Source organism: Hydractinia symbiolongicarpus, chromosome 2, assembly GCF_029227915.1.
Source record: "Hydractinia symbiolongicarpus strain clone_291-10 chromosome 2, HSymV2.1, whole genome shotgun sequence".
Lineage (NCBI taxonomy): Eukaryota > Metazoa > Cnidaria > Hydrozoa > Anthoathecata > Hydractiniidae > Hydractinia > Hydractinia symbiolongicarpus.
The window spans coordinates 19,577,248-19,603,266 of record NC_079876.1 but is presented as its reverse complement, the minus strand read 5'-3'; the positions used below and the strand labels follow the sequence as shown (position 1 = coordinate 19,603,266).

Sequence of the window (26,019 nt, the reverse complement as noted above, 5' to 3'; positions counted from 1 at the left end):
GTAAACCACTAAAATTTGCTAATAAGCCACGAATATTTTGATGTAATACATTCAATCCTTTTCTCTTTAACAGTTCTACTAAAACATTCTTTCTTTCGCATTCAACAGTTTCAATATTTCCGCAAAACAACAACAAGAATAATAGTAAAGCGTAGAACACGACCGTACTGGCTGCCATTATGGTCTCCCTTTGGGGATCCTTAAGGAACCGGTATAGTATTTTTTATTGTTCATTTATTGCCCATTTATTATTTATACTATTTTTATTGTTGAAAATCTTGATTATTTATTTTTTATGTTTTCAATTTTTTCAGCAATATGTTACATGTATCAGTTTTAACCCTGTTCATATATAACATTTTATCTGAAGTCTTTTTTTTTGCTATTTTTTTATAAAAATCTTTTTTAAATTATTTGCAGGCTTAGATTTACGCACTTTATGTGTTTTTTTAGTATATATCTGTTTCAAATTCACTAAGCTCTTCAAAAATATAAATTTAAATAAATTTTAGAATGTAAAGATCTCATTTTATAACAATTTTATAGGTGCCGGTTAGAACTTTTAAAAAATCCCTAAATTTAAGCCAGGCGAGAAGGGTTATAACATACTGAAAAAAAAACCTATTGCGCATACGCTAAATTACATCACAGATATGGGTATAAGTCATCAGGAATATAGTAAGAAACGGTCATAACAAGATAAGAATACTCAAAAACATGGTGGCACTACGTATTAGTTTGCAAAAACAATTATGTGGTATTACTTGATTCTTTAGAAGTATATTTTCCACACCAGACTTATTGTTATTTACAGACCAGGTCCAAGGTATACTTAAAAATAAAAAACCTTGTCAAATGAAAGTAGGAACGGGAATAATAACGAGGATAGCATATGGCCACTGTTTCGCAAAATAAAGATGCTTCTCTTAGAAGTTCAAAATCATGGTTTATTTTATTAAACAAAATGTGCTTCTTACGGCCATCATATATAAAATTTACCGAACACAAACTAAGCGATAAGAAGGGTAGGTAGTAGGAAGTGTGCTATTACGATTTTTAACTAGACAATAAACCAAATAACAGGACACAATTTGACTTAACAACAATAAAGAATTTTATTACTATTCGTTAAAATGCATTCAATTAGTTTTTATATATATATTTTTAGAATAATTGTGAAGCTATATGACGTTGTGTGTAATTTCATAGGAAATTGAAAAAGGGCGAAAAACTGAAAACACTAACAAAATTAACAAGTTAAAAGTCATTAAAGTAGTTTGATTGGACGATGCATTTGTTGCAGTTAAATTTAATAAAAATAAACATAGCTATATTCAAGTGCACATAAGAAGTAAATATGTGTTTACATATAAAAAGTAAATGCAAACAAATGGAACTCTTTTTTTTGTTGCTGTTTTAGCATTCCATAAGGAGTGCAACTTTTTAAATTGTACTTTCAAGAAGTGCAATTGCGAATAAATTTGAACTCTATAAGGGACAGCATTATTCTATTAAAACATGAAACATGAAATCTGCTTCATCAACACCAGTAGCCCTGACACGAAACCTATCCCTAGGCAAAGAAAAGAATTTCTGCGCATTTGAATAGCTCAGACGATTTTATTTTGAATCATTTAAACTTTTATTTTTAGTTACTTCGACCGTAACCCACATTCGTATCATGAACAATACTGTAATCAAAATAAGATAAACTTCTACTCCGCGACAACTACTCCCATTACCAAAACATCTTCGTGATTACAGTAGGCTTGTTCTGAAAAATAAATGCAAGGCCATATCCAATATCTTATCTTGTCTCCAGTACCATCCCGTACTTCGTGCTTTTCACTGCAAACATTTTGGTCGTCAAATGATGCATACATTGGTGGAGAGCTTGCATTCATTAACCACGTGACTCGAACACATTCTTCCACATAACGTCTGAAGCTTTTGTTACTGCCATCTGCCCACTGATAGCGTTTCATTATTTTCTAAGTAAAAATAAAACGACTATTCAAACAATAGTAAGTTAAAAAAAGAAACAGTAAAAATAAACATTGTAATATGTGTGATGGATTAAGCGATGTATTGTCATAAATTTACCGAGCAGTAAATTTGTGAACAAAAAAGATGTTGTAAGAAAAAATAAAATCAGCAGTTCCTTTTTCAGTTAGAATATGTGTTAAATAATGACAATGTAGAAGTATTCTCAGATTAAAGTTGCTTTATTACGTCGCGCGTCGGGTTAGCACAAAGCGAATTTGCAGTTGCAACTTTAAAACGATGTCGTTCAACGGTAGCGTGTGCGACGGATCACGACTTTATCTGACGTCATTGCAACGTTTCATTTTGATTACGAAAATTAATCATAACAAGAATCTGCGGTTTGAAGATTTGTGAGAAAACAAAAATACGAACAAAACAAAACACACACAAACAGTATCATATTTAGTAGGCGATACATAAACTATTTCAGCTTTTCTAAACTTATTTTGGCAATGACATCTAAGGTGAATTAGAAAGGCTGCATTTTGTTGAATTCGATTTGTAAAATTCAAACATTAGAAGGCGCCATACTGGAAAAAACTCTTTATATCTTATATATTCCAGCATCTTGTATATATCCTTTTCAATTGATCATAGTTAAAAATGGCTTCGTCAAATGGTGATTCTGGAAATAATAGTCATACGGATATCAGAAAGTCACTCTCCAACATTGCTAAACAGGCAAACAAGCTTCTTCAAGACTTGAGTCAAAACGTGAATACGTTAGGTGACCCTATTTTGTCCAGACATAGATCTCACTCCCGTGCAGCATTTCCCAGCTTTGACCAATCTCTTGTTACGTTTGCTGCAGCAATAGACTGCAGTCCTTCCTCCTTCTCCTCCTCCTCCTCCACCTTATCTGTTTCATCAACACCAGTAGCCCTGATACGAAACAATATTGAAAGCAGCATTAAAGTGAACTATGCTACAAGCAGTATGACGTATAGAACCATTAATTCATCTCCTAATTTTGCTAGCTCTGATTTTAGATTGTCTGTGGCCAATGAATGTAATGTATTTTCAACGTTTGCAAAACCAAAGACAACTAACAGCAAAACAATATGACGTCATCACTTTGAGTATGACGTCATAGATGAAAAGTGGTACTTGAAAACTACAAGTTTTGAATAGATATCTCTGAAATAAGTATATTTTACCAAAATTTGTTCACAATTATATTTAATAACTTTAGTAACGACTAAATAAATGGTAAATATTAGGCCGTGTTGGGAGAATTTGTTTACGATCAGAAGACTATTACTAAATGAAATACTGGGATTATAAATAGACTTTCTATGATTTTGTTCACAAAAGTCAGCTAACAATTAGCACTTGAAAGTTGCTAGTTATTAGTATTAGAATAATGCCCGTATACGTCCGTCCGTCCGTCCGTCTGTCTGTCACGCAAAATGGTAGCTTAGCTGCGACGGGCGAACCCGTGGATTTTTCCTCGGGCTAACGACTAGTCAGTATTAGTATTTTTCTGTTAGACACATAATTAAACTTTATTATGACAACATCACCTTTGTATGACGTCACAGATAAAAGGAACCGCCTAAATCTACATCTCATGAAAAACACGGAACAAATCTAAAAATAATTTCTGAACAAGAAAATATGTACAAAAATAATATTAACAAACGTTATTTTGAGTAATAAACTACAATATAAACACTGTGTATAAAAAAACCCTGAAAAAAACTATATAATTGATAATTTACTTGATTCATATATCTGGTCTGTATTTTATCAAATTCTGGTCAGCAAATTATACCACCTGTTTTTTAATTAATAATAATTTCAATATTTAACACATGTCAACAAATATTCAAGCTATATAAAAACTTGAAAAAAAACACTATAAAATTGATTACGTACTTGGCTCTAATAGCTGGTCTGTATTTTCTCAAATTCCGGTCTGCAAAATATACCACCTGTTTTTTTTTACCAAATAATAAATACAATACTTCATACATTCCACCAAATACTCAAGTTATATATAAAAATTGAAAAAACATCATATATATACATCATATATATACTCCTTACCCCCTGCAAAAAATGCCTTAGCCCCGTTATAACGACTGATATTTTTCCAAACATTTTTTAATATCCGTAATACCAGATAAAAGTTAGGAAAAGTCACGGAAGGGCAAGGAATATAAAGCATTCCAAAAGAAGTTACAGCACATTAAATATGCCGTGGGCCATTATGCCCCCTCCCAGGGCTTAATAGGGTTAAAGTAGAATAGTTTTATTTAACAATAAAAGATATATTTAAAAGTTGAAACTTAAATTCAAGAGTTTGGTAAAAAATTAGAACGTGTATTGTAAAATGGAAAAGTTTCTTTAAAAATTAGAACATATATTACAACATAAAATATTGTCCACAACGGCGCCCCATAAACATTTGCTACGTTTAAATGTCGCGGATTATAAACAATTCAATTTTTCAAATTCGATTCATAAGCATCGCACACATGGGCATATTACTAAGGCGGTTAAGATGAGACCGGTGTAACGAAATTATCATTGTCCCGATCACGCGCATATTTCAAAGTCCCTAATAACCCAATTTTAGGAACAAGCCAAATTAGAATTTTTAACCAATGAATATTACTTTAACATGAGGAACTAAATAGTGTTCTTCACAAGAATAGTATAAGCACGTGTTTTAGAATGTATGCTCGCAAAGAAATGATTCCCACATCCCCTATGCTTGTATGTCCTGTAAATCTACTTAATCCTCAAATTTTGCTTTACTGTATTAAGTTCTTTAAAATCTGGTCATAAATTTTCTTGAAAAGAGATAATGTTTAAATTGAATTTGATATAGCAAGATATAATTCTATGATTAAATATAAACTAAGGGGCGGTCGACTACAAGTGCCTTGTTCATCTTTTAAAAAATATAACGAATGGATGACTTGATCTTAGATCTCACATCTAGTTTTAGCAAGAAAGAGAATAGATAAATCATACCTCAGTTATATATTTTTGTTTTTCTCGACTAGGATACTGTCGAAGTCTGCGAAAGATTTCCTTTTCCATTTGATTCGGTAAATCCTTGTCATCATTTTTCTCGCAATGTTTCTGAAATAAAAATAAAATTTGCATCGCTTGCAATCGCCAAGAGGATGTTGCACTAAACCTTTTTTTCTCTTTAATCAAACTCTAATATAGTTTTGTGATACTTGCGATGGCCATTTCAGTCATTAAAATGAAATCGACAAAAATCAAAATGTGTCTTCTTTTAACACAGCATAAAAATTATCGAAATCTCCTCGGCCTTTGAAATTAATTTAGTTTAAGTTTAGCATAATATAAAGTAACACATACAAAGAACAAATGAGTATTCTTTATTGAGTATTATTGAGTATTATTGAGTGAAATGCTTTATATGAAGTTAAAATATGTTATAAGTTGTCTCATGGCTGGCGGGGTGTAGGGCCGTGGGGCTAGTGAGGAAGGTGTGCCGAAGCTGAGTGACGCCTTATTGATCACATAGCTTCCAACCCGTGGGCCTAGTGAGGAAGATGTGCCACCTACACATCCAAGAATATGGTCTTGAATTCTAATGGTTTTCCTAGTTTATAGTTCCCAATAATACATTTCTATAGTCTACATGCTTGATGTTATTCTTAGTAATGTTCTTCTTGATACCTTTTGTTGTCTTCCCACACTTACAATTATCCTTAATATAGCTATACATCTTGGACTTCAAACCAACAAATTCAAGGTTTGTTACACCAGCCGCCTCATCCTTTATCCTACCTATACACTTCTTGTTTGATGTGTCATAGAATGGTGAAGTCTTTGGATAATCACTATTATCAAATTTATCCTTATCACTCCAAAAGTCCTTGTATACGTCATCAGCTTCAATCTCATATGTTAGAGAGTCAGTATCTCTAAACAACAGCCTAGCCTTATCAGAATATTTTTTTATATTAATGTAGTTATAGTGGAAGTCATACATCAGTGTCTTAGAAAGATCAAGAATAGACATACCCACATACGCCGGCCTGTTTAGTGTTAGTGTTTCCTTAAATTCTCGTTAAAGATCTTAGATGATGCATATGTTGTTTTCGATGCTAATTTCAGTAATTTGGATTTGCTAGTTACAAGCTCCACATTCATTTGTTCTAATGTTCTCCATAGTAAATACACTGTTATTCATTAGTTTAAAGAAATCCTTCTCGAATCCCCTACAATAGTCTGATAACATATCTTTGGTCACTTTGGTCTTCTCTGGTGCTAATGAATAGTCATTATGTGAGTCATGTAGTTTTTCTGGATATTCTAAATCAACCTCTCATATCAATCCTTTACTACTATCATCTTCATACTTAGCTAGGTTATATTTTTTTATTTCTTTTTCTGTTAACAATCTAAATCCACCTGTTAGTAAATACTGTGATATTCCATAACCATATAGATTATTAGGGTCCAGATACATAAGATACCTTGATGGCCACTCCTTGTTATTATCTTTCATCTACTTATTATTAGCTTTCCCATATGTGTTGGCAATATATGACACACCTCCTCATAATCCCTTCTCATTAAACTGGAACATGTCAATATCTGTCATCAATTCAAGTTCTACATTAGTCAATTTCAACATAGCATCCCAAGATAGTCCAGGAGATGTAAAATAATGGCATGGGTCAAGCTTGTAACACCGTAAGCATGTACTTCTGAATTTCTCAAATACATCTATATAATAATACGCCAGTTCCGTGTGTCTGTCTGTCACTTTTGCAAAGTGGATTACATTCTTCAAAATTTTCTTTAACAAATTCTATAAAACATCGCCTATAAAATTGTTCTGCAATTTACCAAACTTTACCGATAAAATAGTATTGACGTCAAAGGAAAGTTAATTAAGATTAGTGAAGTCATTACAATGCACTTAAAACTTTGAGGCCAAATAACTTGGAAACGAGGTGGTGACATCAATGTTTTTTCACCGCGTGGGTAACTAGGGACAACCTGGGACCAATTTGGGTAAGTTTTCCAAACCTGGGTCCCCGAATCCGTTTCGGAATGGACGGTTTGATGACGTCATCAAAAAACCTTTAAACCTTGATATCTCTGCAACCGTTTGTCAAAGATACATGAACATATACATTTTCTTGATCAGCATTTCAAGATCTATACGATGAAGGCAACAGGTATACAAATTTCTAAAAAAATATATTTATTTTGTATTTGCACTGCTGACGTCAGCAAAAAAACTAAAACAACCTATTTTTCCATTGTCCTTCTGCCTAAGTGGATTACTCCACGAGATTTATCGACTAGTCTCTTATAATAATACGGAGAGTGTGTCTGATTGTGTGTCTGTAACAGGCAAAGTGGATGTCTTCATTTTCCTTTGATGTTGCCGAAAAATGCATCTCTAATATGTCAAATTTTCTGACGTTACGGCGCGACGTCAATAACACTACTTTAACGTCAATATCCTATATTAAATTAATGAAGCCATTACAGTGCACCTAAAACTATGAGGCCAAATAACTTGGAAACGAGGTGGTGACGTCAATGATTTTTCACCGCGTGGGTAACTAGGGACCACCTAGGACCAATTTGGGTTATTTTCCCAAACCTGGGCCGCCGAATCCGATTCGGAATGGACGGGTTGATGACGTCATCAAAAAACCTTTAAACCCTAATATCTCTGCAACCATTTATCAAAAGTACATGATCCTATGCATTTTCTTGCTCAGCGTTTCAAGATCTATACGATGAAGGCAACACATATACAAATTTCCTAAAAAAAAATTTTAAGGTCTTGACGGGCCATTGCTGACGGGCCATTTAAATGACGGTTCTTTTTCTCTGTTATTTTGCCTAAGTGGATTTTTCCACGGGCCTTATCCACTAGTCAGCTAATATTAATACATCTGATTTTAGGTACAAACCATGATACTCTCCCATTGTCCACATACCAAACTCGTTCCAAACTGACTTTGCATGTTCATATTGTTCATCTGTAATCTGTTCACCATATAGTAAGCTGTAGAGGTCATTTTTATTGGGTAACTGTGTCTCATCAAATCTTTCGAAACAATCCATGTAGTGATAAGGATACTTGATCATCAAGTCGAATTTTACTCCATCTCCGAAATCTTCTTTGGTATATTTGAAAGATTCGTTAGATAGATTATCTGTCAACTTTTCAAGACTTGAACTCATAAACTGGAAACTATCAATGCAAGTCAGATTATTACCAAGCATGAAGGCCATGTATTTCTCCATATTATTGGGTATTACGTTAATGTTCATTTCCTTTACCTCACCATCCTTAGTCTTATATGAGTGCTTTTTGACAATTTTACCAATCTGTTGCTATCATATCTTCTTAGATTATGGAAAATTACAGGTATCTTATCAGTTATTTTATGGTTAATATTCTCTTCCTCTTGATGAACCGATCCTCTATATTCACCAGTCAACGTGACAATGATCTCTTACTCTAATATCTTTATCAACACACGTTTTAACACAAATATGACAACTATCTGCATTCTTGAAATCTATTTTATCAGCCTTAGTCATTACCATGTCCTTATTGAAGTGCTTACTTTTGATATCATATATCACAAATGTGTTGTCACCCTTTTCTGGCATTCTTATAGCTTGCTCACCATTGATAACTATACAGTTTTCCGTATGCTTTGATAGTATATCTTTTGACGAGAAACATTGTAGACAGTACATACAGAAGTGTTTTCTTTCCTTATGTTTTAATTGATTCTACATGAAACTATTAAATTATTGATAAGAACATAATGTTTGTTTTCACCCTTTGTTATTAACAATAGTTCCATATGGTCTTCGAATTTCTCTTTTGATACATATATTGGAAATGGTTGTTTATCTTCATAGCCGAGCACATTTATTCTGATTTTGTTTTGTTTTTCGATCTTGTTATACTGTTTGATGGCTACTGGGAATTCAATTTCAGAGTAATCCAATTTATTAATGTATTCTTTGTCACATTTCTTTATTCGTTTAGGGTTCCTATCTTGTGGGTTTAGGTCCCTAATATGGCACCATCAAAAGCATTCATTGTCTTGATTTTGTAGATTAATTAACCCCTTTAAAATATTTTGTAATTCTGTAGGTAGTTCAATATAGCCGGAACTGTTTAAATGGCTTGTATTTGGTTATGTTAAAAAAATGTGATCAACTGAAACAATAGTCCATCCAGATCCCTCAGAAATCCATTGAGCTACACTATATTTGTTCCGATGCTACCTGTAAACTCCCAACTCAAATTACTTAGTTGAATCCCTTAGAGCCTTTTGCAATTGCACTATATCAGTTCTTGGTGCATGGATTGGTTTTCTTGATGCTGGTACAGGTATAGGAAAATAGTGGTTCTGGTTTTTGTTGTTCCACTACTGGTTGTTCCATTATTAGTAGTACTAGAATGTTTTACATAATGGCTACCTGTAATCATAGTAACACTAACTGGCGCTAACATTGCACCAAATTGATAGTACATATCACATTTAAATCTTAGTAGAGCGGTATTAAGGAATGGATCATCTTCTAAGTCATCATTTAATTCTTGTTGATTGCTGACACCTAATACTCCACATGCCAAATTAGAATATAAGTTAATTAGAGATTTACCCTAATAATTTAGTCATTTGACCACTCAAGTAGCCTTTATATTTAGCTGACATATTATTAATAACATCCATTTCTCTTATTTGTTGTCCTATGTATTCTTTACCTAGATACTGTGTAGAGTTACCAGATAGCTCACAATTAATCAGTCTATTTTTTTCAGGATCAATTCTTCTTCCATTGGTTCTTCAATTGATGGTGATTTTAATTCTTTGGCAACATTCTGTTCTAAATTAGTTAGTTCATCAAGTATCTTGAAATCCATTACTATATTTATAAGACAAAAAATCTTACGCAACTTATAACATGGATATATAATTGCAAAAATAATTGCTGATAACAAAGTGAAGTTAGCGTATTCAATCATTATATTATTAATTAACAAATTATGACTAGCGTATAACTAGCGTCACACTTGCGCCTAACAAACCTTAGCAGGATTTTAACAAATTGCAACAAATAATAACTAGTGGGTTGGTAACATCTCAGTATAAGTTTAGAATATGGTTTATTTTGTAGATCCTTTTTCAATCTGTCTCGTTCATTCTTATCTAGAACAACATCATTCTCCCTTAACCCTACTTGATATGGGCTTTTTTAACCTTGAAGTATTGGCTGTAAGTTTTGTTCTGTTTGGATTTCAGTGACGAAACTTGTCACAAAGAAGTATCAATATGTTGTGACTTCATTAGTGACAAAATATTTGGGTTGACATGTCATCACAGGAAGTGATGATGTCATAATGAGACAATTATTGAAGAAAATTTTTTTTTTTGGAAAATCTCGTTTTTTTATCTTTTTTAAAACTATTAACAGTACTAGTCATTAAAAGAATGAGAATTTGTCCTGTTGTCCTGAATTTGAATATTCCGTTACGTCAATGGCTCCCTTAAGGAGCCATTAAGTTGATTTATATTTAGAATATATCATTATGTATAAAACGAGCTTTAATTCCATTAGGGAATTCACTTTTCTTTATATATATATACCGTAACATTTTACTCACTTGCGAGTTGCGTTAGTGAAAGGAATCAAAATTTGTAATTGTTGAAAGAGACACATCGCAAGTAAAAGCTTCTTCACTGCACAAACAATCCAAACAAAGATTTTATTAGGAACATTTACAGGTGTTATGGAGACAAAGGATTTCTCTAGGGAGAAAATGGAAATCAATCAGAATTCAAAATTTTTTGACAACTCGATATTTGAGAACCTTGGTGCTAGTAGCTGTCATGGAATAAAACTTGGTATATGACCTATGACGTCATCATATGACGATAGAAATAAAAAATAGAAAAATACTATTATTATTATTATATAGCGTATAAAATTATAATGGTCCGTGATTCTATGTGCGATTATCTTACACCCTAAACACATTAAATACTTTACATGTTCCAACTTTTTAAAAAAAACCATTATTAAGGAACTTGGTGTTCTTTAACAACTTATTAAAAAAATGTTATAAAAGCGGAATGTATTGTTCTATTGTTACTCACAACGTGTCGTTCCCATAGGGAATTTGTTGGAATTTATGTGACGGTATATATCGTTCCACTCTGTTTGTTTCGTTGAATTCTTTATACATTGAGGAATAGTTATTTAATTATGAATACTCTGCAGTCTAATTTATATTGTGCCACTTGAAAATAATTCCGTTTTCGCTGCTACCTTAACTCTGCTATGGAGAGCGTCCTTCATTATAAAAAGGAATTGTTTTAATGAGAAGTTTCTCAACTAATACTTTGTATACGAAGTAAAGTATAAGGTAAGTTGTTCTAACTTTAAATTTATAGTAAATAGAACTCTTCTTTTATTCAAATGAATTCTTTTTTATCCTACTTTCTATGCTTTGTTAAAAACTAATATTGTTATAAACTTTCTATAAATTTTGTTTCTAGAGAACTTTAAAGAAAGCGGAATGACAAAACGAGTCTTGCAAAAGCCTGCGTGGAAAGAGGGATTGGGAGCCTCAATGAGAATGAAAAGGCTTAACTTAAGGCTGTGGCTGATTGTGACGGCGAGTCGTATGGAAGTAAAAGAGGGTGTAGAAAACATGTCTATAACCGTCATGGATGGTTTTATTATTGTGATAAAAGACCGAATATCGACGAAGTACTTCCCCACTTCAGTACGAGAAATTGCATAAAAGATCCACAAAGAAAGCGCGCCTCTACATTTTCAATCCTGTTTTTTGCTAAAACATGTAACTTGGCAGTTGCATTTAGGACATGGTTAAAATGTCCAGGTGGTGGTGGTAAAGATCATTCTCAGGCCGATCAAATAACTTGTAGAGTTTCAAAGTATGCCAAATATTGCTGCGAGGATTCTCCTTCGGTATGGGAAGTACCATTCCCTGTTATCGACTACTGTGTTGGCTCTATTAATATGCTTTCTGATTTCGTAGATTTATTGAGAGACCAATGGAAGGTTGGCTTCTCAGGAATAATTGGCTACATGAATGCTATTGGGCACATGCTTGATTACTGATGGAGCACAGGTACGACTGAAAATAAATTTCTCGGTATTTGTTGCTGCAGAGATTTATTTGCACCGTGTTAAGAAATTCCTCATTCGTAAAATGAAAGCTGAATGGAAGTGTATCTTAAATGTTGAATATCTAAACAGTATAGACTGTTGGGCGACACTATATGATTTACAAAAGGTGATACCATACCATAGTAACAAATATAAACAAATCGTGTTAAATGCTAAAAACGCAAGTGCATGTGTCGCAGCACACAATTTATCATTTTCGACTTCCTTCATAGTAGCTGTATTGTTTTTAATGGTGAAGGCTTCAAGACCCATGACGTATCAAACTCTTACAGTAACAATGATTAAAGGCGTGAAAGAGGATGGTTTTATAGATCAGAATGTCTTCAAAACTGTAGAGAAATACGGATTTGACTCTCTCTATTTTTCCATAGATGTACTCACACTAATAAACGAATACATTGACAATGTACAACGAAGATTAAACCCCACCAACGATTATCTACTAGTGTGTCGAAATGGTAAGCAGGTGACGCGCATTTCGGACGTATTCGGTAGAATTGTTTATCTAGCAATTGGTAAGTATACAAATCCTACACGATATAGGCAAATCATCAAAACCGAAAGTGTTGCACACTTAGAAACAAAAGAACAAGCAATTCTTTCTCAAGATCAAAAACACACTTCGCAGGTAGCTAAAGTTCATTACCAGAAGACTGAATCGCGCAATATAGCTGCAAAAGCCAGGTACGTATGGATAAATTACGAGATCAAACAACGTGTACTTTAACTGTAAGCGAAATCAATAGTAACACCAAAAATGTGAAAACGTCTGGAAGTACTTTGGAACACGAAACACCTGTTCAACCGAGACAGAAAAAGTTAGTTTTAGTGCCATGGAGGACAAGTTCATACAAGCTGGGCTACAAAAATATGGCAATGCAAAATGGACTTCCATTCTCGCAGATCCTAACTACTCCTTTCATTGTAGCCGTAAAGCTAGTACATTGGCGGTTAGAGCGAAGTTTAAATTGTATTTATGATAAAAATAACTTTGTAAATTTACAAAGATTTTTGAAAACCAGAATATTCAAATAGTCTTTTAACTTTGTTACAGTCAAAACCGGCGTACACATAAAGGCTTTTTTTCCTCTTACGATTTGGCCAATAATCTGGTGTATTAAGTACCCTCGTGTGTGAAGGCGGTTCGCAAAAACTTGGTTCTCCCTTCAAAGCCGCTATCGGTATAGTTAGGAAAACTTCATCATCTGATAGGCAAACAATATTTTTTTCCACGGAAATTGCCAGCGTTGAACAGGAATGTGAGAACCGTAAAACCTCGTTATCCGAAACGTTTACCACAACTGCCTCTTCATTCACCATTTTAACGTACACATAAGCGTCCACACAATTTAAGTGAAACCTACACGCCGTAAGCCTTTAAGTATGCAAATAATGGCGCAAATGTGACATTCATTAAACGCACACTCGTCCCCATTCCTATTTAAATGGCTAAAGTGATTTTTGTAACGCTCTGTAACGCATGGACTTTCTGATTGTAACGCCTTGCAACACGTTGTAACGCTTTGTAACCTATTTCCATGAAGAAATAACTTTGAAATTTTTGGAAATGGCTAGAGTGATTCTTGTTACGCCTTGTAACGCATGGACATGCTGATTGTAACGCCTTGTAACACGTTGTAACACTTGGTAACCTATTTCTGTAGAGAAAACCGCTTTTCGCATGTTACTTTAGAAAAGGAGTATGTGGTGGGATATGAGGGAAGTAAAAGGCAAAAAAGTTTTTTTTTAATTGTCTTCTTCGTCCGAACTAATGCAGATAACATCACAATCGAGCGGAAACTTTACTGAAAAAAGTTCAGGAACACATTCATCATTTGACACGCGGTCGATAAAAGCAGTATTGTTATTTGTTGGACAAAACGGCATATATTCCTGCTTAACAGTGGAAACAAGTTTTGTCGACTGGGCATTGATTTCATGTTCTTCTGTTTCTTCTTCTTCCCTATGACCTTCCTCCACTTCGTTTGTTTCCTCTTCTTCTTCCTCGTTTTCTTCGCGGTCGTGGCTACTACCTTCTCCTTCGTCTTCGTCTTCGTCTTGTTCAATTAGTTGTGCCCAATCAGGGTAGAGCTCCTTCATTTCTTTCGTCGGGAAGCAATCGCGGCAGAGTTTATAACAAGCAACCACGTGTCGTAGAACGTGTCACTACCCTGCCAGTTGATCCTTTTCCGGCGTTTGAATGCTACCAAGGTCTCATCGTTATTAATTAATGAGCAGATTTTCTCCCATGCCCCAGCGGCTATCTCGTACATTTTGCGCATATATTCAGCACTGTCTAACTTGTTTTCTATGTCAAACAGTTCATGATCAAGGGTAAGCGCATGATACAAAATGCCATCCCTATCGTCGGCCGCAATAATGGCATAGTCGAAAGCCTCTTGCGGAACTGCATTCTCAATCTGAACTCGTGTGCTTAAACCACTGCTAGATGCTTTCAATGCTAACGTCGTTGTACACAGCGCCTACTTGATTTTTCTTCGCAACATTGGTTTCGCTGATGAAAAGCGAGATCTCTTTCAACTGGTTGGTAACGTACACAAATATTTCCATGCAGTGCATTCTCATCCACTCTAAGGGAAAAAAGTCACCACTTATTTTTATGCATATTGATTTACACCATTGTTATCATTTATTCTCATGAGATACTTACTTGTTATGCTATTGTCCTTTACTCGAAGTGTCTTAGTTTCGAAAACTTCAAGACGACGCAGGATAGCCTCACCATCTACACTATTTCCGAAGTCCGTTATGTTAGTTGTTATAAAAAAACCCGAATTGTATTGGAAACGAGCCGGTTCTTTGTGTTTTTGCGGGATCATAACTAAACCGCCTATAAGCGAAAGTGGTATCCCACTCTACTCACGGAAGAAGTTTTTAATCATTTCACCCAGTGCACCGGTTTCTTTATCTACAAAATGTGAAAGTGAATGTTTAATTTGTTGCATTTGATTTTAATATTCGACTTTTAACTTACTGAGATCCTCATTACTTTTTTTAAGATCTTCATTTTCTTCATCTATTCTATCTCTGACCTCCTGTTTCTGTTCCTCGGTATAGCTCTCATCTTTTTCCATTACCTTAAGCTTTATGTACTCCTTCTTTTGCCTATTTTTTTTATTCTATCGTATACAGCTTTAATTCTATCTATGAGTTTCTTAAATGCATTATTTCTTAATTTTAGTTCTTTATTAAGAAGAAATGTATTTTCATCAACATTAAAGGATGTATCTATAGTGTGTGCAAAATCATGTACTCCTTTCGATGATTCTGGTGCTTTTGTAAACTCATCCATTACCATGTCAAAGCCTTTATTATCATGGCCTGATTCTGATCCTAATTTATTATAATATCCCTGTAGTAGTTCAGTAGCCTTCTCAGTTCTTTCTTCTTTCTTCTTTTTCTTTTTCATCTTTTAATATAGATGAATCTGGATCAAAACTCTACCATATATATCACTATATTTTTTAGGTGTTTTCCATTTACCTGTACCTGTTAATAATTTAGTTTTTTTTTCACTCTCAAATGAAATTTCATCCCCATCAAAGAAATACCCGCATACACTTTTTCAGCAGCATCTTTCAATGTAACTATTACTGTATCACCTCTCATTATTCTTTTATATTCCTTCCTCAGTATCCTTACTATATCTTTAGCCACCGTTTGCTTTTCTTTTGCTAGCTTTTTCCATTTCTCTATTTCTTTTAATGCCTCTTTATCAATATTACTCATTTTTTTCTGTTTTTTTATTTCCTTTTCCTGAAGATTTAATTCATCTACCTTATTAATTGATACATCAAGATTTATAAAGTTAAAATTTTCATCTTCTTCAGTATCTTTATTAAATTCATCAACATCTGGAACTTCCCATTTTTCTTCTGCCATTTTTTATAATCTCTATATATATATGACCGAGCATATATACCCTACATTACCTAACGCTGCATAAATGAATTCACCTGATCAATTTCATATTGAGACCGTGAAAAAGTATCATGAAGACTTGATTAATTTAAGAATGAAGTACGAGGGCAAGCAAGGCAAATATTCAAGAAAACGTGAAAAATTAAGCAATGTATCTACTTCAGCATCTGTAGTTTCTACACTAACAGGAGTATCTGGTGTTGGTAGTAGTTTTACTGCTGTTGGCATACCTCGTGAGGCTGCGCCGGCATGCGTTGCCACTGTAGCAGCAGCCGTATCATCTGTATTAACATTTTATTCAAAGGGTATAAAAAAAAATTGCTAAAACTGTTGAGTTATTAAACAAGTTGACCACTTCTATTGGTAAATTCCAACTACTTATCAGTAAATTATTAACTGACGGTTTCGTCATAGATTCAAATAAATTTGGTAAACTGCAGAATCTTTATATTGAAGTAATTAATGGCATTAGAAACCGTGACCATAAAATGAAATCAACTATCGAAAAAAATTATCAAAAAACAATTATGGATGAAATACTCAATTTTAAAAACGCAATAGAAAAAAAGTAGTGTTTGCCATGAATTGCTGTATGTTTTTTAACTACTTATATTATAAGAATGAATGATAACTTCAATCAGATTTACTACTCTGATACTGGCTACTGGAGAGGTAAAAGTGCAATAAGTAAGTTAGCTAAAAAAGCTGGTACAACTAATGAATAAGCAGAAAAATGGCTACTGAAACAATCACTGTATCAAATATATCTACCAACACCAAAGTATGTTCTAAGACCTAATTTCTCATATTCTATTTATGCTACACCTAATGATATACATCAGGTAGATATCTTGAATCTTCCACATGATAAGTACAGAGGAGAAACATATAAATACACTCTCTCTGTTGTAGATGTAGCTAGTAGGTACAAATAAGCATATCAACTAACCAGTAAAAGCCCAAAAGAAACTGTGGAAGCCTTTGATAGGATATATGTTAATATCAAATTAAAATTCCCCAAAACATTGATTTGTGATGCTGGTAAGGAGTTTTATGGTGATGTTGCTAAACTTATGAACAAGCATAATGTAATAATCAAACGTGGTGATCGTAGCCAGACTAATAAACTAGTTTAGATAATGTTATGCTCTTTTCTTATCCATACACAAGCACAATCTATATCATCGTTATCATCCTTCTCATCAGTATCACCAAAATAATCATCCATATGAGACTATATATAATCAAGTAAATCCTCATCACCCAATTCCAACATTTCTCTATCTGTAAGTTTATTCATCTATACTATACATACAAGTTATTTCCTTAAGTCTTAAACGCATTGACCATCAGATGTAACCGACATCACAGTAGTATAGGACATGGTGTGTTCCAGCTCACCCTTTATAGCTAGCTGTAAAAGTGTGGTGGTACCCCCATGTCCAATACTACTACTGTTTGCTCAATAGCTCAATAAATCTTTTTTATCATTTGTTCCGTTTTATTCTATTCTTTGCAAATCAAAATGCCTAACGATTGTCAGACAATCCGATTTGTTTAGGGTTTTGAATAAAATCAAAAAATATGGGGACATCGAGTTAATCACGTGTGTAAACTTCGGAATGATTCCTTTTTGATGAAAAAAAATTATGTAAGTTTCAAATTTTAACATTAGTCCCAACAAAAGTTATTTTCCATTATAGTTTTACGGTTAGTTTTAAATATATATCTAGGGCTCTGGGAGGTATGTTACCTAACGATTTGGCAGACAAGTGTCTAATAGGTGTTTATGGGAACTAAGTAAATATGATTGCTATGCAGTATCCATAATTTTGGAGACATGACAACTTATCTGTTCAGTCATTGTCATTAAATATTATAATATAAATCTAGGTACATAAAAAAGCGAGTTTATTTGGGTTACCTTTTCGCGGCTTTTGTCGTAGGACAATGATCGAAATAATTTGGGAGATGATCACAGAAACCAAGTTTATTAAAAAAAAGACAATCAGATTACATTAATTTTATTGACAAGATGGATGCAATAGATTGGTCAACATATTTTTATTCTAAAAGTTCATGACAATACTTTAAAGTCTATATAAAAATGCAAATTGTAATTAATTTTAAGATTTCACACTTCGTGGAAAGAAGATGATATGCTATTACCAAAATAACTGTTTTATGTTGATTTTAAAATTTACTTTTACTAATCTGCTCCTTTTTGTAATTCAGATCAAAATGTTTGAAAGGAGGCTGTAATAATTATGCTGTCGTAATTGAATTTTTTGTAAATGTTTTGTAAATGTTCTTGGGATAGGACTATATGCAATATACTGAAATGATTGACTTAAGGTTGATGTTTTCCAGTGTTTTTATGGCATTTTGGGTAAGATTTAAGGAGAAATGCAATCTCAAAAAATCTCTCTCTCTCGAAATTAAATTTACGTTACTTACTGCACATTTCGGATTAAAATTAGTGGTAAAGGACAGTATGAATCATACGAATAAGAGGATGGCATATGGCATTTAAAGGAACGAAATAATTGGTTTCTAGTTGCATTTTATATAATTAATAGGTTGAAACGATGGATTTTAAAATTTCCAGGTTAAAAGTTTGTAAATGATAGCAGGAAAGGATCTGATATTTGTTGCTTTTTTTGTTATTGTTTATATATGGTGTTTAAATTTAGGAAGGGATCACCATACGCAATGTACTAAAACAATTTTTTTTTGAGAACTAGATTTGACACCTGGCAAGCAGTTGATTTTTGTTAAGATTTCATCGGTAAATAAAGGCAATGTGCACTATGAAATAACTTAGGAATCACAACTCGCAAAGCCTTCTTTTTTACATTTAAGATTAATTAACTATTTATTTGGCAGGGTGACTGTATGCAGTAGGATAGATAATGAATTTGCAAACTGCAGGATATTGAAACTTTGTGATCTTTTTAGTATTTAATCTGATAAAATTCTTTTTTCTTGACTTTCTTTTCACTTTACTAAGCAATGTAGATTTAGCTTTTACATATCCATAATTCAGTTGTTGGACACCTAATTGTTTGACACTTTTTAGTTTTTAGTTTTTCGATATGTTTGCTTATATTTTTAGACATTTTGTTTCAGACGTGGTATAATGCATAATTTCCGCTGCTGTGTTGTTGTTTTTGGTGCATAATTTTGATATTTCTTACATGATTTGGATAAGAAATATAGTGGGATCTTTTACGGGTATATAGCTAGTTTCTATATTACTTCAACAACAAAAAAGATGCAAAGTACAAATAATATATTTACCAGTGAAAGCGCTTTAAGTATAGCTTCCTTTGCAGCCATCTGTCCTTCTTTAACTGCTTCCTTGGTCAATTCGATAGCACCCTTAATAAAAGTGATAACTATTTTTACATGATTGAATCCTTACAAACAATGTCATAGTTTGTTTATTATGTGTCTGTTTTTCATTTGATTCTTGTTTGTTGTGCATGTCATTTAAAATTTTTGTTTAACTAACTTTTCTCGTTTAGATGACAACAATGAAACAAAAGTCTTGCGCTGCTTAAATTTTTAGGTTGGTTTCCCAAAAAATCAGAAAAAATATTCTGGCAAAGAAGAAATAAATAGAGTGTGAAGCAACTAAGCGATGTTTATTTAAATTCTATTTAAATTTGTTGTTGGTGTTGGTGTAATGTTGGTTACGCCTCCAAAACCTCTGCGCTGATTTTTCTGTCTGTTTATATACCGACAAGAAAGTGAGCACCATAACGACGGAGCTAAACTTCTAAAAGACGTATAAAGAGTAGTTCAATATAAGAATAAAAGCACGTCGCTCTGCTGAACTATAAGATTTAATGCTGCCAAAGTTTATTTTCCTTCTAATGAAAGGATCCATTTGACGTCTGAAAGATGGCTTTTCTAGTCTTTACCGCGTCTTAACGTCTTTCAACCAGAAAACGTCTTGGAGACGTCTTTACTTTGTCTGTGTAAAATCAACCAATTTTATTCGAAAAAACGACAAAATATACGCTAGTTATGGCAAAGTGACAAGTAAAATATAATGACTGTTGATTATTGATTTTAGTGACATACACAAAAGTCAAGCCATGGTGGTGAAAATAATGAGCACTAAGGACACAAACAACGTTTAAAATCATCTTGAATATCACATTGGACATCCAAACGTAACTAAAAATGACAGAAAAGTTCCCTACATGTAATTGATATCCTTTTTCAATCAATAGAAGCATTTATTTATTTAATAAATCACTCCTACTCATGAAATAAACTTTAAACTTTTTCGAAATAGCTAGCTAGCTGGCTATATTTTTTTAAAATACAAATATACAAGATTATTTACATTAAGGCAGTCTAAGCAACAACGATGACTTTAAAATTAGAAATATTAATTGGCTTCTGAAAGCTAGTAACATAGCATTTTTTATCAATTATAGCTTCTCGTATTGTCCTGTTTCCTCGTCAAAATAAACTTTTAATTTACTGATATTTAATATAATTTACACACCGCCAAAAAGAATACTAACTTTTAATGACCCTTTGATCATACTGTGCCAACAAAAGAATATATGAACTGTGAGTATTTTTGTCAGTTTCATAAAAATAATTTTTTAACCAAGAAGTAAATGTTGCATTAAAATCTTGTTCTTCAACAAAACAATAACTTTACTCGACCAGTCTTTAGAAATAAGCTCTTTTGCACTTTAAAATAAAAAATACTCGTTCTTTGGTGGAAAGTAAAAATGTAGCATATATTTCGTATAGATTAGCTTATCTGCAAACAAAACTCAACCATGTGATAAAATAAATTAAAAATGCTCAAAGGTTAAAAACAGAGTTGATGCCCTGAAGATAACTTTTCTCTTTTTTTATTCAGAACTATGCACCTATTCGACATAACGCGAGACTGCACTATTAAAAAAGGCTGGAACAAGATTATGTAAACAAAACTAACCGAAGTTAGTTATAAAAAAAGGAACAAAAAAAGTTGCATAAAGGTTTTTTTCAGAACGTAGTTGATGTTATTAGATTATTATGGAGTTTGAAATGATAGTGTGGATAAAGGTAGGCGAGTTAACCCTATTCGGTCCGGGGTTTTTCGAACATACTATGACCGGGGGAGGGGGCGGATTCCGCCCCCCCTCAATAACTTTTCATAGGATTGTTCAAATTGAATCAAACTTGGCACACTTATAGTATGTCATAAAAGGAACAAAACGGTGGCAATAAATTTTTGCTTACGTCAGCACATTTTCTGTGACGTCATCAGAAGCTTGAAAACTGTTAAAAATGCCACTATCTGCTTAAAATATAATTACTTTTGTTCTAGAGCGAATTTTTACATTCTGTTTGAAGTTTCTGAAAGCTAAATAATTTTTTTTAACATATCTTCCGGTTTTTACATGGATCAAATAAAAAATTGCCAAAAATTGCCCGAAAATCCGTTCTTTTCCGATTTTCGGGTAAAATCCGAGAAAATCGGGAAATCGGATTAGTCACGTGTCAGAAATATTCAAAATGATTCTTCTTGATGAACCAAAGTTGTGTTGCAAGTTTCAAGTTCTAAGGATAATCCTAACAGGAGTTATTATATTTTCCCCATTATAAGGATTTCATAAAGATTTTAGGGGTAGTTTCGAGTAATGGCCAATATCAAAGCTTCTGAAAGGTGTGGGACCTAAAAATTTAGCATGCAGGTGTCTAATAGATAAATGTTGAAACTCAGTAAGTATCATAGCTATATAACAAAGCAATCAGGAGTTATTAAAAAAAAACCGTCAGGGGGGGCGGAATCCGCCCCCCCCCCCCCCCCCCCCCCGGACCGAATAGGGTTAAAGAGGTATTTGAGGTTGAGAGGTCTGAAGATTAGCAGGATAAAATGTGAATAAGTAGCTGGGGTATCTGCAGCTAGCAAAAATAATGTCCCGGTCATTAAAACAGCATGGGAGGTTGAGGTAGATTTACGTAAAGATTACGTGGCTAAGCTTACAGTCAGGCAACCTGGTGTTGAACATCTTTTATCGTTTCATAGGCGGATTTTCGTCCATCACAGCGTATAAATGACCCTCCACATAGCCTTTAGGTTTGTGGGGCAAAAGGTAATGGCAAAATTAAGTCTGCACATTGTTAGTGCATGGCTAGCATGTCAGAGACTTGCAAACACATAGCAGCATTGTTACTTCGGCTGGAAGTAGTAGTTAGGTTTGCGATGACCAATATGCCATGTACCATGTGAGTGGTCATTTTAAACTAGATGATCTTGAAAAACGAGGCAAAAAATCAAAGAAGGACCATAATCTCTTTGATGTGTCATTTAAACCTTTGAAGATTTCCGATGTAGCTGCTGTGACAAAAGGTTGTTACATACAGAACTCTTTCAACGGCTGTTCCGAAACAAGAAATATTTTCTTTGGAGTCTTTTTATCCATACTGGAAAGACAAGTGCTTAGTTTTAGCGAGACTAGCTCTTCTCTAAACGTACGTACAGTTTTCTTTAAATGTTCTTAAATTTTGTAAATTTAAATCTCAAAATAATTTTAAATTATTCTGAATCTTTCCGTATTTTGTTATTTTATAGTTAAGGAAGCATTTTAGTACTTCCTGGTCTTGACAAAGCCTTTAATGTTCTGAGCGTGGCATAAAAAAGGGGTGTAATCATATATTATTATGAAAAATTTTAGTTATTTCATCATTTTTTCCTAAACCATTTCTTATGTTCGTTTTGCACTGCATGACCAAAATAAAATAACTTGGTTAAAGTCATCTAGATGTCTTTAACCCCATAGGACCCAGGCTTTTTAGGCTCGGTAAAGGCCACAGGGAAGGGGGAATATTGCCCCAACTTGTTTTTTGAGAACAACTGTAAGCTAGAACGTAAAACTTGACAGTAATTCGGGCAGATACATGAATTTAAACAAATTAGTCCATTTTTTTACAAAGCCACTAAGAAATGCGGGTTAAAAGTACACGAGGCGCTTAAAATCCCATTTTAAAAATGCATTAAAACCAAGATGAGGAAAACCAAGCAGGGATAGGTCCATACATTAGCCAATTTTATACTGAGATTTTAAAGCAGGTATACTTAAAATGACATGTTTTATAAAGTGACCGGTTTACACACTCTGTGTTGAGGTAAAAATTTCTGCACGTTTTGAAAAAATTCTTGAGTATTTTAACCCTCAATCCAAGAGGCCTTTATTAAAGAACTACAAATTTTTGTATATCACTCGGCCAGCTCTACGCTGGAAAGCATATTTCAATAGATTTTTGGTGACCAGCCGAATAAGATTTAAAAAAATTAGAGTATTGTTTTATGAAAGCGTACATGTAAGGAAAAAAGTATAAATAAAAATTTATGCCAGACAACATAAAATTATATTTTATAAAATATAAATGACATTTCTTATTTGAGTAAGGCATTTTCCCTTTTTATATAACTAACAAAAATAGTATGAAAGAATTTCTGCACAATTTATCTACATTCTAACTAGCTAAAAACACATTACAAACATTACAAAATCTACTTCTACCTAAACACCATCCATCGATAAACAAAGTTCACCAAAAAATAGTACTTTTCGAGGACTTTGAAAGTAAACCATTCTTTTAAGCTAAAATCGTTGATTTAAAAAGAGCAGCTTATACCACTCCACTTCATCTACTTTTAATTCGAAAATTCGCAGTGCCAGGCACAACAACTTTCTTTATCCAACTTAACCAAGAGCAAAGCTCTAACAAGAAGACATTCGTATCGAAACATCTGTGAGGAGCATTATGCTCTGTTCCTTCATACGACTGTTGAACGTATTTTGACTTTTAGTGCAGTAGACAGTTTTCACTTAGCCAGGTACCTTTCGTCTCCCCCCAACCCCCGTTAGTCTCCACTTGGCTTCGTTTGAAAAAGCATTTCTTTCATCTTCGCTAAAAACACATCGCGCCGAATAAGGGTTTTTTCGCGCTGACGCTCAAACTCACATCCTTTTGAGAATGCTAGCATTGTATGCCCTATGTAAATAAAATAAAAGAAAGCATTTTCATTTCGAGGACTCCTAGCCTATCCATAAACAATTTCTTTGCGTTCTCATGGTCTATCAACTTTCGTAGTAAACTGTAGTTTGCAGGTCCAAGTACATCAGTTGCAGGTTTAAATAAATTAACAGAAGAATTCTCTCCCTTGTATTTGCGTAGGCGTAATAACAATAATCGAAAAGGCACCACTAAAAACGTAAACAAAAAAAATCATGGATAGGACAGTTTATCTGATTGACATTCTTCAAAGTTACCATTTGCACCTTATAAACAAATTTTACAAAATTTAACGCCCAGTGCAGCGCCTAATAACAAACAAACAGTGTCTCACGTTCCGGTGGTGCGTTTTAGTACAGGTATGCAGTATGTCGTGAATCTAGTAAGGCGGCCAAAACATTTTAGTGTTTCAGTTACAATGTATTTTTTTAAAAATATAAAAAACACAGTTTACAACTCATTGCTACCCCATCATAGGAGAAACAGTCCGCCAATCTTTTTTATTTTTCGGAGAATGTTTCCAGTGAAAGTTCCAAATTGAATTTTACTTCAGGCTGAGCGCTTAGTACAAATAAACAATGTTCCACACCCATATAGGCGTAATACCCTTTTCCGAGAAAAACTTTAACGCAACTTTGGTTAAACAGAAACACAGGAAACAGCCCGTCGTTAACACTGCACTGAACTCTTAGTACAGGTAAATCGTGTTGCACACGGTTTATGCCTAAAACCCTTTTAGCACAGTTTACAACCCTATGCTACCCCGCCATGGCAAAAAAAGGGGTCAATATTATTTTACTTTGCAGAATAAGTTTCAATAGACAATGGAATGAGCATTTACTACAGCTAAACTGTGTCACACATCCTATAGGCGTAATAGCCTTTTGTAAAAAAGACTTATCACAACGTAAATAAAAAACACACAAAACAGCTCTTTGTTAACACGAGATTGAACGTGTAAAACAGGTAAACCGTGTCACACGTAATACCAATTTTCAAAAAAACTTTATCACAACGGTTTAAATTACAACACAGGAAACAGTCCATCAATATCCCAGTCTAGCTAACAAAATTTACTTTGCGGAATAAGTTTTTATGACAGTAATAAAATGTGTAGTTACTTATCTACACTTAGCCTTATAAAATTATTGAATAAGAAATTTGTTGTAGCTAGCTAAAAACTGCGTGTGACTACTTTCGCTTTTTACCCAAAGGTAGCTCAAGAGCTATAGCTAGATAGCCATAACCCCAGCACAAAAATAAATATTGATATACAAAACTGAATCAACTTTAAAATAATGGGAATAAATACGGCTAGGTATAGCTAACTAGCTAGCTTCAATGCTGCCTCGAAGTCTACATTCTTGGCTACAATCTTAAAATTGATTTGTTTAAGATTTACACATGGCTAGCTAGAGAGAACGTGGTAATATATTTTCATGTTCTCTTGGAGCTATGTAATGAGCAGCTATCATAAGAAATATAAAGAGGTGAAACGTTAAGGTGTAGTAAGTGATTCTGCTGAAACTGAAATCCATTCCGAAACGGATTCGGGGACCCAGGTTTAGAAAACTTACCAAATCGGTCCCAGGTGGTCCCTAGTTACCCACGCGGTGAAAAATCATTGACGTCACCACCTCGTTTCCAAGTTATTTAGCCTTAAATTTAAAAGTGCAATGCAATGGCTTCACTAATCTTAATACACTTTCCTTTGACGTCAATATTACTTTAACGTCAAAGTTTGGTAATTCACAGAACAAATTTATAGACGATGTTTTATAGACTTTA

The 26,019-nt window shown here is 33.6% G+C and overlaps 1 protein-coding gene across 4 annotated transcripts in view; it reads right to left on the bottom strand.

Annotated features, from left to right (window-relative positions):
- Positions 1-921: 921 nt before the first annotated feature.
- LOC130629944 (uncharacterized) overlaps positions 922-26,019 on the bottom strand; it is a 65,974-nt gene continuing 40,876 nt past the window's right edge. For all 4 annotated transcript variants that reach the window (XM_057443332.1, XM_057443331.1, XM_057443329.1 and 1 more), the window contains 3 exons: positions 19,492-19,572; positions 5,029-5,139; positions 922-1,991 (listed from right to left, as the gene is read on the bottom strand). In XM_057443332.1, coding sequence (XP_057299315.1) covers positions 1,716-1,991; positions 5,029-5,139; positions 19,492-19,572 — 468 coding nt within the window. In that variant the 3' untranslated portion in view covers positions 922-1,715. The remainder of the gene's footprint in view (positions 1,992-5,028; positions 5,140-19,491; positions 19,573-26,019) is intronic.